This window comes from Mytilus edulis, chromosome 5 (assembly GCF_963676685.1).
Source record: "Mytilus edulis chromosome 5, xbMytEdul2.2, whole genome shotgun sequence".
In the NCBI taxonomy this organism is placed as follows: domain Eukaryota; kingdom Metazoa; phylum Mollusca; class Bivalvia; order Mytilida; family Mytilidae; genus Mytilus; species Mytilus edulis.
In genome coordinates this window covers 21,288,870-21,303,379 of record NC_092348.1, presented here as the reverse complement: position 1 = coordinate 21,303,379, position 14,510 = coordinate 21,288,870, and the positions used below count along the sequence as shown (strand labels likewise).

Genomic DNA, 14,510 nt, shown 5'->3' with positions numbered 1-14,510 from the left:
GGCGGATTTAGGGGGAAGGGGGACCGGGGCCCTTTTCTCGACAAAAATTGATTATATATAGGGAATCACTGAAGCATGAGCTGAGCTGGTCCCCTCTTAGGGAGACAGTGGGCCCTCACTTATGAACATTACTGGATCCGCCACTGTTTATACACGGATTTTTTCATCCCTTAATCAAATTATGACTTTTGAACACGGGTATACTACTGTTGCATTTATTTATTCATCATTCCATAAAATGTTTAAGAGATAATTCTGAATTTCATGCCATTTAAAAATGTTCAAGAAATCTATCACGTCTTGCAGAATGAAATTTGCAACAAAACTTGAATGAATTATTTCTCAAACATTTTATAGGATAATGTGCAATTCTAGTAAAGATGTCCTCGATAATATAAGTGTATATATGCTTCACTAGTACGTAACTGTATGAAGAAACCTTTTCAGCAAATCATTATAGAAATATTATACTTTGAATTTAATCATAAAAATAAGTACTAAACAGATACAAAAAGATTGAATTTGAAAAAAAATCTGTTTAATGATGAACGAAGAAAAAATGAAATATACACACTTGCTTCATATGATTCAGATTGATATATCTCTCATAGTTGTAAGAATCATAAAGAATCATAGTCGTATCAAATGACAGAAATACGATATAATAATTAAAAAAATGTTTACAGGAAGTAAATGCTTCATCCTATGACATAACATTTTTACACTTAATATGTTTAATTAAAATAATGAAATGTTTCTTTGATCTAGTGTTCACACTCCACGTGGTCTGTAATTAGGTCAATGAAGTATACTATATGTATTAGTATGAGCCGGCCTTCAGTACAGCTACTGCCATCGATCCAGTAACGACGGCTCCCAAAAGAAACCCTAAAGCTCTTGATGGTTGTGGTAAGGGGATCAAGTACGCAAATGTGTGGAAAATTCTTAATCCCGCAAAAGCACGGAAATGCATTAAAGCTGTTGACGGATCGGGCTTTGTGCATACATACAGTAATCCAATCAGGACAAAGGGAATTACATTCTCAAGGTCATTCAGATGGCACCTAAAAGAATAAACTCAAAATTACAAACCTACCGCTATTTATTTAATGCATCATATCCGCATTTCACTTTATATTTTCGTCATTGATAATTTATTTTCCCTTTTGCATTAGTAATGAAATGGCTGTCATACAAGATGGAGGTTTGGACTAAGTCTATATTCGTTGTTGAAGGTCATACGGTGATATAATTGTTAATTTCTGTGTCATTTTGGTCTCTTGTGAAGAGTTATCTCATTGGCAATATCGCACCACAACTTCTTCATCATATGTGTTGGTTGAATGTTAGAGTTAAACGCTACTTTCAGCACCACTGGCGTAATCCAAGGTTAATATTGGTGCATTGAGTAAGCTGGATTACCCAAAGAAAACCAACGACTGTCGACATGGAAACTGGTTATCCTAGTCAATTAAGATTGTAGTCGGGGACATCTTGCCACGAGCAGGATTCAAACTTAGTCTCATCCTCAGTGTGGATAAGCTATATTGTTCACAGTATATGAGCTACATAGATTACTCGGGCAACTACTCCAGGTTTGGACTTGTGAATTTATATTCTTTTATATCAATCCTCAAATGTGTAGAAAAATTGGTACCGTTCACTGTGCTTAAACGGCTGTGGGTAACTTAAGATGGAGCCGCCTTGCGTCGGTTAGATACTTCTCTTCTATAGAATAACAATACCATGAATGCATTAATTAAACAACTGAATTTAAAAGTTGTATTAATCGTTTAGGGAAACCCCTAAACTGGACAGGTGATTAAATTCTACAAAGTAAACGATCACAGCACGATTTAAAAAAACACTTAGGCTGTCCGTAACTTCAAAACAACTTGTCCGTAACTTTTTTCATCATACCAATAGAGATGTCCGTAACTTTCAAAGAATCGACATGCGTGGATGTAATGTTTAAACTTATGATAGAGATTGCATCGAATACATATTCAAAAACGAAGTAGATGTCTAGTATGATATAATTCATTGTATCGATGGAAGACAAAATTAGGAAAAATATGAAAAAAATAACGATAAATCCGCAAAACTCGGGTCTCATTTTGTATAACGTCGGGGTACCCGAATCGCCTAGTTCGGAGGGTGGTTTCCGATCATTGCAGATAAACTATTGAAACTTTATTGTTCATTTTTATTTTTGAACAAGTAGACTACACAAAACATGTTCTTGGATTAATTTGCACTTCTCATAAGTGCAAATTGGAACCACACTTTTTTTTGTCGTAGAATAATCAAATTTGGCAATAATGTACCTCTGGGGATAAATAACACAATACAAAAATAAATTTGATATGGCTCGCCCGGTTCGGCAACTGGAGCGAAAACAGTGACAAAATCCTGTAGGATATTTTTTTCTCCCATAGGATTTTTTAAAATCCTACAGGATTTTGAGAAATCCTATAGGATAAAGTCATAATCCCGTAGGATATTTTAAATATCCTATGGGATATATAAATCCTATCGGATTTATTTATCCTATAGGAAAATGTATCTCCTATGGGATTAAATTAATATCCTATGGGATTTAAAATCCTGTAGGATTTTCAAAAAAAGTGTTAAATCCGATAGGATTTTTTTTATCCTATAGGATTATCATGAAAGACTTTTTGACAGAAACTAATGTCCCTTAGGATATTTTTTTTTCCTAAGGGATTTATTTTGTCCTGTGGGATGTTTTTTCTCCCATGGGATATTTTTTTCTCCTACCAGATTTTTTTCTCTCCCTTAGGATAAATTTTGTCCTGTCGGATATTTTGTTTTCCCTTAGGATTAACATTGTCCTATAGGATTATTTTTTCTCCCATAGGATTAAATTTTGATACGTTTTGTCATCTAAGATGGATTCGTCAGTTTTGTTGGTATCTTACAAACGTTAACAATTGTTGCTACATAGATATTGATCACTACGTAGCTACTACGATATTGAACTCAACCTTTGTATTTAGCCTAGCTGCTACATAGATATTGATACCAGGGATCAGTTCAATATCGTAGCAGCTACGTAGCGACTATGTAGCTGCTATCAAAATCTAAGTAATAACTAGTCTATAGCTACACGTTCAATAGTCAATATCTTATCGGCTATATAGGGCTATGTAGATTTATGACTTTTGAACGGGTGGCTAGCCTAGCTGCTACATAGATATTAATAGCAGCTAAGCTAGCTTCTCGTTCAATAGTCATAAATTTACGTCGCACTACGTAGCTGCTACGATATTGAACGCAACCCTGAAAAGGGTCGTTATAGTTTCAATAATTATCGAAACGGATACATGGAAATATTACTTTATAGGATTGTGCAAATCTTGCCTTCGTATATGGTTTTCATGATATTAATTATTAATGAGTCTGTTTAATAAATGTTGTTTGTTTTACGTCCTGTGGCAAATATTACATGTATGTTCATAACGAGAACACAATAGGTAGGCTTTTCATAGCAAATATAAAAGGTCGACTGAGAGAATGGACATGGAACTTGGAATGGTAATGCAAAATGAGGATATATTGAATAAAAAACAGAGCTGCCTCAATTAATTGTGCAAGAGTACCAAATGTGCAGAAGTCTTCCGTGCATGAAATCTATGCTTAAATCGACCATCGTTTTTCAAGTACAGTTTTTAATAATATCAACTGGTTAAATGCATTTTGATGGCTTAAATAAAGGGAGAGTTCTTTTAGATTGGATTATTTATAGCACTTTAGTTTTTTTGGTATGATACTATATTTCAGATTTCTCTTGGTTATGTTTTTGCACTTAGTGCGGGAAATCGTGGGTTCAAATCCCGGCCTGGTCAATCCAAATACGTCAACATTTAAAATTGCTGTTCCTCCGCTAAGCAAGTGGAATTAATAATTTAATTACACCTCTCCTCCATTACATGATATATCTGTCAAAAAAGACTGGTATGCTCGAGTGGCTAAATGATGTCCAAATGCGGAGTGTTACCTTGTGAACTAGCACGTTAAAAATCTTTCTCGACACTATCAGTCTAGAACAGGGTTCATATTCAGTATAACATTTGGAACTTGAATTTGTCTCTGGACAGGTCTGGATATAAGGCATATTCAACGTTCATTATATATCTACTAAATCGTTAATAAATAGAGAAGTATTTTCCTTGTACTGATTTTTATTTCATGTACTTGGTTTGATTTCCATGAATTGATATTATAAAAATGGTATGGTTAAACTTTTCACAAAATATGTATGTGCCTTTTGTGATATTTTTAATGGCAGGTAATATGAAATTAGCTCCTTACTTTATTTATACATGGAACGTTTTTGTTTGGCTTGATAAGGTGTATAGGGATCTCTCTATAATAAAAAAACCCCAAAAGACTGTAAAAAAAACTTTCAATATCTTGATTGTCTGTGTTGTTGGGTTGTTGTCTCATCAATATTTACTCTTAATCCCTTTTTTCGAACCCAAAGGGTAGACTTGAGCACAGAAATATTGTCCACTCTTGACTTCATCAGCTCGACTTTCGACTTAACCTTGCTGAAAAAGTAAAGCCCCCCCCCCCTAATTCCTACCAACGTGAAAATTAGTTAACAGACTAAGATGGCCACTACGATGCTTTATGCTGTTGTTTTTTAATCGCTGCCTATTGCAGCTTTCATTCCCGGTTTTGGACAGAATAAAAAGTAGATGTGGTTCGATTGTGAATGACACAACTTCAAACTATTGCTTTCCACCAAGGTCCACATGAAGCTGATGAACGCAAATTTATATAAAAAAAAGAAGATGTGGTATGATTGCCAAAGAGACGAATGACATAGAAATTAACAACTATACATGTAGTTCACCTTACGGCTTCCCACAATGAGCAAAGCTTTTGTATCTAATTTTATTTTATAGATTAATGTATTGCCTTGTGTCGTTTCTTTTGTTTACTAGTATATTGAATGTCTCTGGTGGTATGAATCTTACTTCATGAAATTTAAAATTATACCCTTTTTCAATAATAGGCTACCGCAATAAAGATATAAGCTTAATAAAATAATTATTTCAGATTTTCACTCGTTCAGGAAATGTCATACGGGACAAGAATGAGTTTTAATGGCGAAAAATATCTTTTTAAACAAATGTGCATGTGTAAGCTGTTTTGTGATGTTCTATTCTATCAGGAGTTTCAGAAAAGGGGGAATAAAAACAATTATGCCAAAAAACAGTTTAACTTGCGAAGCTTTCTTTGGTATTCAATGTTACAAAAATAGTTATTCTTTTGTAGATTTAGAACTTTGAACACAATTAAAAAAATGTCTATTGAAATTGGTAGATGGCAAAATAGTTAAAGAGAACATTTTATTTATTATATATACTTTATGTAAAATTAGGTGAAATTGAGGACGAGTTTCATTATAAAGTTGAAACAAAACGAAAAGTGTATTTAACGTTTTTTGTAAATAGCTTCTCAAATATTGAATTGATTTTATCAAAACAAAAAGTATAAGATCAAAAATTATGTTTTTATCAAGATTCTTTATTTCTTATAAAACCAAGTTTAATGGTACAAGGAACGATATTTTTACATATAATAACATACATACCGATTTTGCGCATGACAAGTTTGCACAAAACGAGCAACAAGAATGAGAGATTGGGGATCAACCTGGAGAACATACGTCTATATTGATTTTTCTAATTAATTTACACAAATTTTTAATACACGAATATTTTTTGAAATAAATAAAGTGCCGAATGCATATCTATACCACATCTTCCTATATCTCACACTCACACCACATCTTCTTATATCTATAACTTGCCTTGGGTATACTTTTTATGTCCCTATTCGTACAGGAAGTCCTGTGTTGTTATTTAGACGTACCGATCCACAATATCTGACACACATTTGCAAAACAGGTCATTTGTAATATAAGCTGGAAAAATTTCATAGTTTTAGAATAAAGCGGAGCATCGCAATTGCATTAAAAATTAATATTTAATTTCCTACCAAAAGATATTGGTTTTTGTTTTCAATTCTTTCTCAAATTTAGATATAGAGTTGACACTGCAATGTTTTGTATCAGGTTTATTCCACTCAGGAACTATAGAAGGAATAAACGATTCAGGGAAAGCCTGCAAAATGGAACCACAATTCAAAATTTTTTGTGTTTACTTTGCCTTTGTTTTATTTTGTTTCTAAGGAAATTGCGGCAGCAGTCCGTTTGCGCCAATTACTGTTTTTCAGGGGTATGATTTGCGCCAAATTTTGTTTTCCAAATGTATCAATTGCGCCAATATTCGGAGTTCATTTGCGCCAATTTACCTGTACACATCATGCACATATATATCATAAATATATATTTATTCTTATTTTTGGCTTAAAAAGTATCATATGTTCGGAGATATTTCACCATGCAGATGAGCATCTGGAGAGAAATGACTTAAAATGCATTAGACAGTCCATATACAGAGGGAGAAGACAACTTATTGCTTTGCTGAATATTGAATACAAGATATTCCAAAAGAGAAGAACATAGAAGCATTTGCTGATTATGTTTTAGTCACATATGTTGATGACACCATGTGTATGGGCTGAAACTACGTGTATCTACCGCAAGACGTATCAGTAATGGAGCAGAAGCATTCCACAAGAATTACACTGAACTGTTTTATGCATTTCATCCTTCTATTTTTGTGTTTTTTGGACAATAAAGTGAAGTTACAAGCTACTAACTACATACAATAATTTGGGAAGTATACCCAAGCAGCAACAGTAAGAAGAAGATATGTTTCAGAAAAGGAAACATTTACCGTGTAAACTGCCGGTTCTAAGTCAGAATAAAGGTGGAGGGAAGTCATTTTTCTTCTAATTGGCGCAATCGTATATTTTATTTTTGGTGCAAATGATACCATGTAATTTTAAAGCAGGTGGCGCAAACGTAGCATTGGAGAAAAAAAGTTGTGGCGCAAAAGGATGCATTTTTGGCGCAAACGGATTTCTCCCGAAATTGCTATGTAAGCTTCTTTGTTTATTTAAAGAAGCCAATTTTGAGATACAAAGTGAGAAACAAAGCTTTTGCGATTTCATTTCCTTATTTACAACACTAGAGTTTACAGACTATCATTATACCTTGAGAGACATATGAGAGTATGTGGCGTCCGTGGGGTTTTTCAAATTCGATTACAGAAGTAATATAGAAAAACTCCAAGGGGTAAATACTATATTACGTTTTTAAAAAAGAATATAAATCATAACTGTCTTCTATGAACGATAACTTTAAAACTGATGTCAATGCTTTTTTTTAACAATTCATCTTTATTCAACAATTGAAGATGAATACCATTTTATTGTATAATGTAATAAGCAGTGATGTAAGAAATATAATTCACAATGTGCATGGGAGAACTAAATAATTTAGTTAACTTAATCATATGACTCTAAAGTCCGTTCTGTCATTATTAAGAGACGCTAAAGAACTGGACAACTGTGGAAATATAAGATTTTAAGATTTGGAAATAAATGAAATTGGTGTCACAAATGGTATGTCTGCTTGTATTTGATTTTTTTTTATAAATATATATGATGCTCTTATACACAATTATTAGTGGTTGTTTTACTTCGCTTAGTTATAGCATTTAACAAATAACTCTTCGTATTCTTATTTTCGGCATCAAATAAAATTTATAATGGAATATTTTTTAAAAGACAAGGAAAATGAAAAAAATATATACAACAAAAATAAGCAAAAGGAGATGTGGTATGGCTGTCAATGAAACACCTATCCACAAACGTTGAAATTGAAGTAGCTGTAAGAAATAAATAAGTCATATTTACAGTCTAAAAATGTGTTTAGCCGGGGCCTGAACATCAAATTACACATATCTATACTTGTAATGCATTTGTAAACAAGTTCGTACCCTAAATATGTTCCTCTCCTAAACATGTCGAGGAAAGTGTTTAACCCTATATGTATTTAACCTGACCACATGTTAAAGATAAACATGTTTGGTACTGCCTCTTATAAATAAGTGAAACATTCTCAGTAAATCACATCAGAACTTAGATCAGACTAAAACCTCACTTAAACTGAATATATTTGTTTTTGTAGAACAGGAGTTTAGTATCCCATAAAACATAAATCATTATATATAGACCTAGGCAGCAAAGATAGTCATTAGAATCTTTTTGCATTTGCCTGTGTTCTATCCTTTTAAAAACCTTGCGGTGAGGCATGGTTTCTGACATCAGAAAAAAAAGTGAAGTATAGGCCACTGGACGTTAAGCAACCAAGTATTAAACCTCACCTTTCCGTGAAGTGTTTACAATTATTTGTATTTAAAAAAAAAAAAAAAAAAAGGATAAACATTTCCAAAAACTGAAAATATTTGAGAAGACGCTATTACCTTAGAAGTAAAAAATTTACCAGACAGAATAAACACGGCAGAAACAAACAAACGAAAAAAAAACAAGAGAACAATTTGAAATACCATATACATGTTAAAATCGGTATATATGTTAGCGGCAATAAGTGAAATTAGGCATTAAGCTTAAATCCTAGGCAATAAGCTAACGCCTAGGCAGTAAGTCTATTGCCTAAATGATGTTAGGCATTAGTCTTAAATCCTAGGATTTAAGCTTAAATCCTGAAAAATGTGAGCAGGCATTAAGCTTAATGCCTAAAATGTAAATGCGAGTAAATAAAAGACATTTATTCATTTAAATTAAAATATTTTTGTTACATAATAATATTATGATAACTGTGGCCTGTTTATCGACACTGTCCTAAGATTAGTCCTATAAGATATTCTTAGGACAGAAAATATGATATAGTTAGGATCGACTTGCGACATTTCTTAGCATTCTGCACATCGAAAGCTATCTGAGGATTTCATTAGCTGGGATGTCCTAAGTATTGGCGTAAAAGAAAATAGCAAATGAAAAAAATGAAATATTGTATCAAATTCGACCAAAAACATTAATTCACACACCGATTAATTATTAGAAAATAATTACTAGTTTTAAATGAAAGGTTATAAATATTTTTTATATTATAATTGTAGATCTAAACTCTTTGAAACAAAATATAAGTAAAAAATATAACTACGTTTTATATTAGAATTGAACAAAATAATTGTAAATAGTAAAAATTAAATATATAATCGGTAAAATCATGTTATGCTTTGAGGGACCTGAATTCGAAGCGTCACGGTTTCATACTTAAAAGTTCATAGGAAAATCTCGTGCATCTTCATATAAATACTGAATACTTCAACTATTTTATTTTATTACTGCAAATAACATACGTTTGAGAATGAAAAGAAGAAAAAAAATCAAATTTCACCGATTTTAACAATGCAAAAGTACAGGACCCAGTGTCATCCTAAATATAAAAAAGAAGATGTGGCATGATTACCAATATGACAAATCTCCACAAGAGACCAGAAATAAATTAACAAATAAAATATGTTATTTATATTAAAATGCATCAAATAATAATTTAGAAATATAAAAACTTGATAGAAATTTGTGTTAAAAAATCATTTTGTTATCACAAATTGTCGAACTATTAACAAAGACAATTTACTTATCCAATAAAACAAAATAGAAAATGGTGTGATAAAAAAAATCCAATCTTAATTTGGTCTACTTTTGACAAGTTCAAACCAGCTCGACTAATGAAGTGTACAAATTTTCAAATAAATATAATTATAATTATTCTATAGAATCTCCCCCCTTTTTCAATTGGATAAAATTACTTTTTTTTAAAGTCTTTTTGATACTTATTTATACCACACAAACACGAAAAAAGTATGAGTTTATTCTGTTTTTCAAAATTACTAAATAAACTTACTAATTTTGAAGATCTGTCAAATGAATGTATATTTATAAATGTAGAATTAGAAATATAATAAAAAAACGACTCTTTATCAAGAATAAATCACCCAATATGCATAAATTCCAGAGTTTACTTATTGCCTAAAATTATCTTCGGCAATATGATGAATAATCATCATCAGATTTCAGGCAATAAGCTTAATGCCTGAAAATTTTAGGCAATAACTTAATGCCTAGGCGTTAGCTTATTGCCTAGGATTTAAGCTTAATGCCTAATTTTACTTATTGCCGCTAACATATACAAGCGGATTATAAACGGGACAGGGTTGAGCGAACATGAATTTATACTGATTACACTAAAGGTGGCAATCAACCGATTGAAGCACGTGTCGAGAAAATATTAGATAACTTTCTAATTAAAAATGACATAATTATAAAATTTGATTTTATGATTTTTTACAAAGTCTTTTTCTAGATGCCATATCCGTTGTGATAGTATCTTTCCATCAGGTCATTAGTGTACAATTTTGTTCTTAGTGCACTAAGGAGGTCCTTTGTAGTATTTCTACGAATCCCATGATTTACATGTATGCTGAGGGAAAAGTCGCACATGTTTTTATAAGTAGAACGAAAGTCACAAAAATGTAATCCAAGTGTACACGTTGGGAAAAAGTCTGTGAGAAAGTTTTATATAATTTTATTTAACATCTTCATATTTTTTTCTGCGAAATCATAACTTTGCTAGCCGTTAAGACGGAACGATATTCCATACCGCAGATACCATTTAATGATAGACTTTGTAAATTTTGTAGTTCGAACTGTGTGGAAAACGAAATACATGTTTTAATGGTCTGTCTTTTATATACAGACTTCCGATATGAACTTCTTAAAACATCACGTGAACATATTAACTTTGACAGAATGAACACAGAGAAAAGATGTATTGCTCATATGAACTGTAAATACAAACAAAAGTTTTTAGCTCGTACAATAAATAGTTTTTTTATTAGAAGAAAAAAGTTTTTATGAAATTATGATTTACAAACAATATATCTTCAGTATTATTTTTGTCTTTCTTTGTGCATATTTGTTTCTTACATAAAGGTTACTGTGATGTGTTTCAAATAAAATCCCAAGTTTATATACCTTTATTTTCTTTTGCAAAGATAATTTCAATTGACAATTTTATTATAATATCCATCATCAGCATATTAGCATTTTAATAAAGATTTTATTCGTTTATTTTGTTACTTATATCAGGGACATATAATACATATGTATATGTCTCTGCTTATATCAAATGTGGATATTATTTTAATTTCATCAAAGATTTACTAAACAAATCCTGGATTTCATTGATAAAGATGTGTGTGTAACTATACAAATCCTTGTTGTAACTAATTCATAATTGTATATATTTTAATCAATTTTATTGTAAATTTAGTGTCTCGTAATTTTATGAAGGCTGGCTATCGATCTTTGTTTTAACTGTAAGACCAATGTGCGAAACTATAATGAAATAATCATTTATATTCATCTTTTATATTTAATCTCAATTACCAGATTAAAATTTCACACCTAATTGAACATTGCAGATGTACGCTGACCACTATGTGTATATACCAAGAAACTGCTAGGTGTGAAAATAAGATTTTTTCAATTGTATGAGGACCTGTACGGGGGTCCTTAATTCTATAATTGTTCAGTCTTTTTCTGTGTTCTTTATATATATAAGCACTTCGTCATTCTCTATTCCTTATCTTCTTCTCTATGTTTCTGTAGTCATTATTTATTTTCCTTTATTCGGCACTTTTAACCCATTATTCACTATTCATCGACCCCATCCTGACCCTCTTTTTTAATGAACCGTTAGCAAATACGTCTCGAAGGTGGCAGCATACATCACAGTCCACGACATTATAAACTAGTAAGGCACACATACTGCTGGTGATCAACCTTTGATTTATAAACTAGAATAAATATACTAAAAAATTTTAAAGATAATATATATTTTTAACAATTTCGTTCGTCCGTTTTTTATCGACAAATGGTTCAGTTTTTTTTTCGCAGTTTTAAGTAACGTTATAATATATATGTTTTATAGAATAGCTTAAAAGCAAATACATATCTTTATTTCGTGTCAAACCATTTCTTGGAACTTGTGAAGCTTTTTATGATAAATGGAAATATTTTTTTTCCCGATTGACCTATTGATATCCATAATTTGTTTTATAAACCAATTGAAATACCAAACACATGACGAAAAAACAGTCGCCGAAAAAACATATTCATAGTCAAACTGTTTGTACACACGTGCGTGATTAGCGGTCCATGGTTGAATGATCATGAATTTCAATCGATTACACAGATTGCAATCAATATTGAACGTGGCATGTGTCGATAAAACATTAAATTTTGTAATTCTTAAAGATGTTATTAATATAAAATATTGAATTATTTATTTTGAAATAGTTTACTTCTATAATTCATTCCCTAGTGCCAATTATATCATATCGTCTGGTCCCTTGTACTTGCATCACTTTTTATTAAAATTGTCATAAGAATCTTTCGACAATTTCGATCACACAGATGAAGCTTTAAAAAGTTGAAAAATATTTTCACGAGTCCAACAGTTGACGTGCTTTCTTTATCATGTTTAAGCATGCGAAAATGTATTCTTAAAAAATCTAAGAGACACAGAAAACGTAATACTACTAGTATACGAAATCATTCAATTTTGCATAAAGATGATAACTCTAACTTTAAAAAAAAACGTTCAGAAATATGAAAAGGAAACGATGGACTTCTTTCTTGACCAAAATACAAAACTAGTAAACGGTGAATGTATATGTACTACTGTAGACTTTGTTATGATGACCTTTAACTTAATAAATATTTATTTTTTATTATTTCAATCAACAGGTATACCTTGATTAAATTTTTTCCGGAATAGTAATTTCTTTTTCTGGAAAAGTAATACCAATTTGTGGAAACGTAAAAACGCCGCTACTTATTTCGGAAAAGTAATGCACGAAAATGGGGAAACGTGAAATTGGACTTTTGGAGAAAAAAAATAACTACTAAAGGACATGTTAGCGCCGACATGAGTTGTAAGAAAAGATTTCCAAAACAACCATATCATTAAGAAGGAATGTTTACATGCTATACTCTCGTACTAGTATTACAGGGTTCTTATGGCGTTCACCTTAGACACACATCTTTTTAACGATGTTTAACAAGAAAATCCCTATTTAGCGGACAAGCAATTTTTTTTTCTGTTATTGAATATCGAGAAAGAAAATAAATCCCGAAATTAATTTGGAACTTTGATACTCAATAGTTTCCTATCAAAATATTCACAATTAGTGTTCGTCCAGTGGCACACATAACAATCTTATTTCTATATGCAATCAACAATGAGCAAAACCCTAACCTTGTAGTCATTTATAAAAGACCCGAAATGATAAATGTAAAAACAAGAATTAAAGTGTTGATAAAATAAGAGCCTCACATTTGAAAGTTTTAAACATTTCGAAGATAAAAAAAAAAAAAGTAAAAAAATATACAAATCAGACTTTTTCGTTCATTTTGTAACATGAATGAGGCAGTTAGTTTTGTCGACAGAATTGTTTTACATTGTCATTTCGGGGCCTTGTAAAACAGACTATGCGGTATGGACTTTGCTCATTGTTACAGTGACCTATAGTTGTTTATTTTTGTAACAATTTGGTCTCTTGTGAAATGTGGACTCATTGGCAATCATACCACATCTTTTTTATATATTCAAATCATTTTACAAGACATCAAATTGTTATTTTGTGTTACTGTTGAAGACAATTCTTTTCAAATATTAAAAATTATTTTAATTAAATGGAATTTTGCATTTGCAACCGCTTGAAAAAAATAAAAACATATAAAGAAGCAACATCGAAATTCTCTGTACTTTAAGCGGCATTTTCACATGAGTAAAATATAAGGTCAACGTTTGAAACTTTTTCAGTCTTGTTCCGTCTTGTTCCATAACTTTCAGCCTTGTTCTGTCTTGTTCCGTATTTTTCAGTCTTGTTCCGTAACTTTCTACCCAGTCGTATAAACGAATCGTCGACAAGTGCGTACATTGTTTGGAACAAAATCGTTGTTTTATTAGGAACGTCGTGTAACGCTAAGTGGCACCAATACCGTGCGTAACGTCAATATAAATCTGTGAATTTACTATGTCCACAACTTCGATGAACCAAAGCAAGTTAAACATCGACCTGTATCTAAATCAAATTGGTTCTCTTCTTCTTCTTCGTCTTCTTCTTTTGGTATACAATAGTCTATCGACATTCGATGATTACATACTGTTGGGATACGTGGACTAGTCTATTTACAAAACTTTTACCCCAATTTATTCAAAATATATGTTTTTTCCTTATGTTTAATGTATACATGTATATATTTTAAATTGCGCTATAGTTCCGTAACTTTCTACCCAGTCGTATAGACGAATCATCGACAAGTGCGTACATTTTTTTAAATCAATATTTCTGGTATGTTCCAATCTGTCCTTCACTATTGACATCGAGTATATATTACATTTTCCCAAAGTCAACCTTGGAAAAAATATTTAAATAGATTGTAATTTCATCAAATCTTATTTTTTGGGT

General features: G+C 31.4%; 1 protein-coding gene across 1 annotated transcript in view; it reads right to left on the bottom strand.

The window, feature by feature from the left end:
* Positions 1–716: 716 nt before the first annotated feature.
* LOC139524989 (uncharacterized) overlaps positions 717–14,510 on the bottom strand; it is a 36,818-nt gene continuing 23,024 nt past the window's right edge. Inside the window, exon 6 of the mRNA XM_071320160.1 lies at positions 717–1,064. Within this exon, the coding sequence (XP_071176261.1) occupies positions 821–1,064 (244 nt within the window). The 3' untranslated portion in view covers positions 717–820. The remainder of the gene's footprint in view (positions 1,065–14,510) is intronic.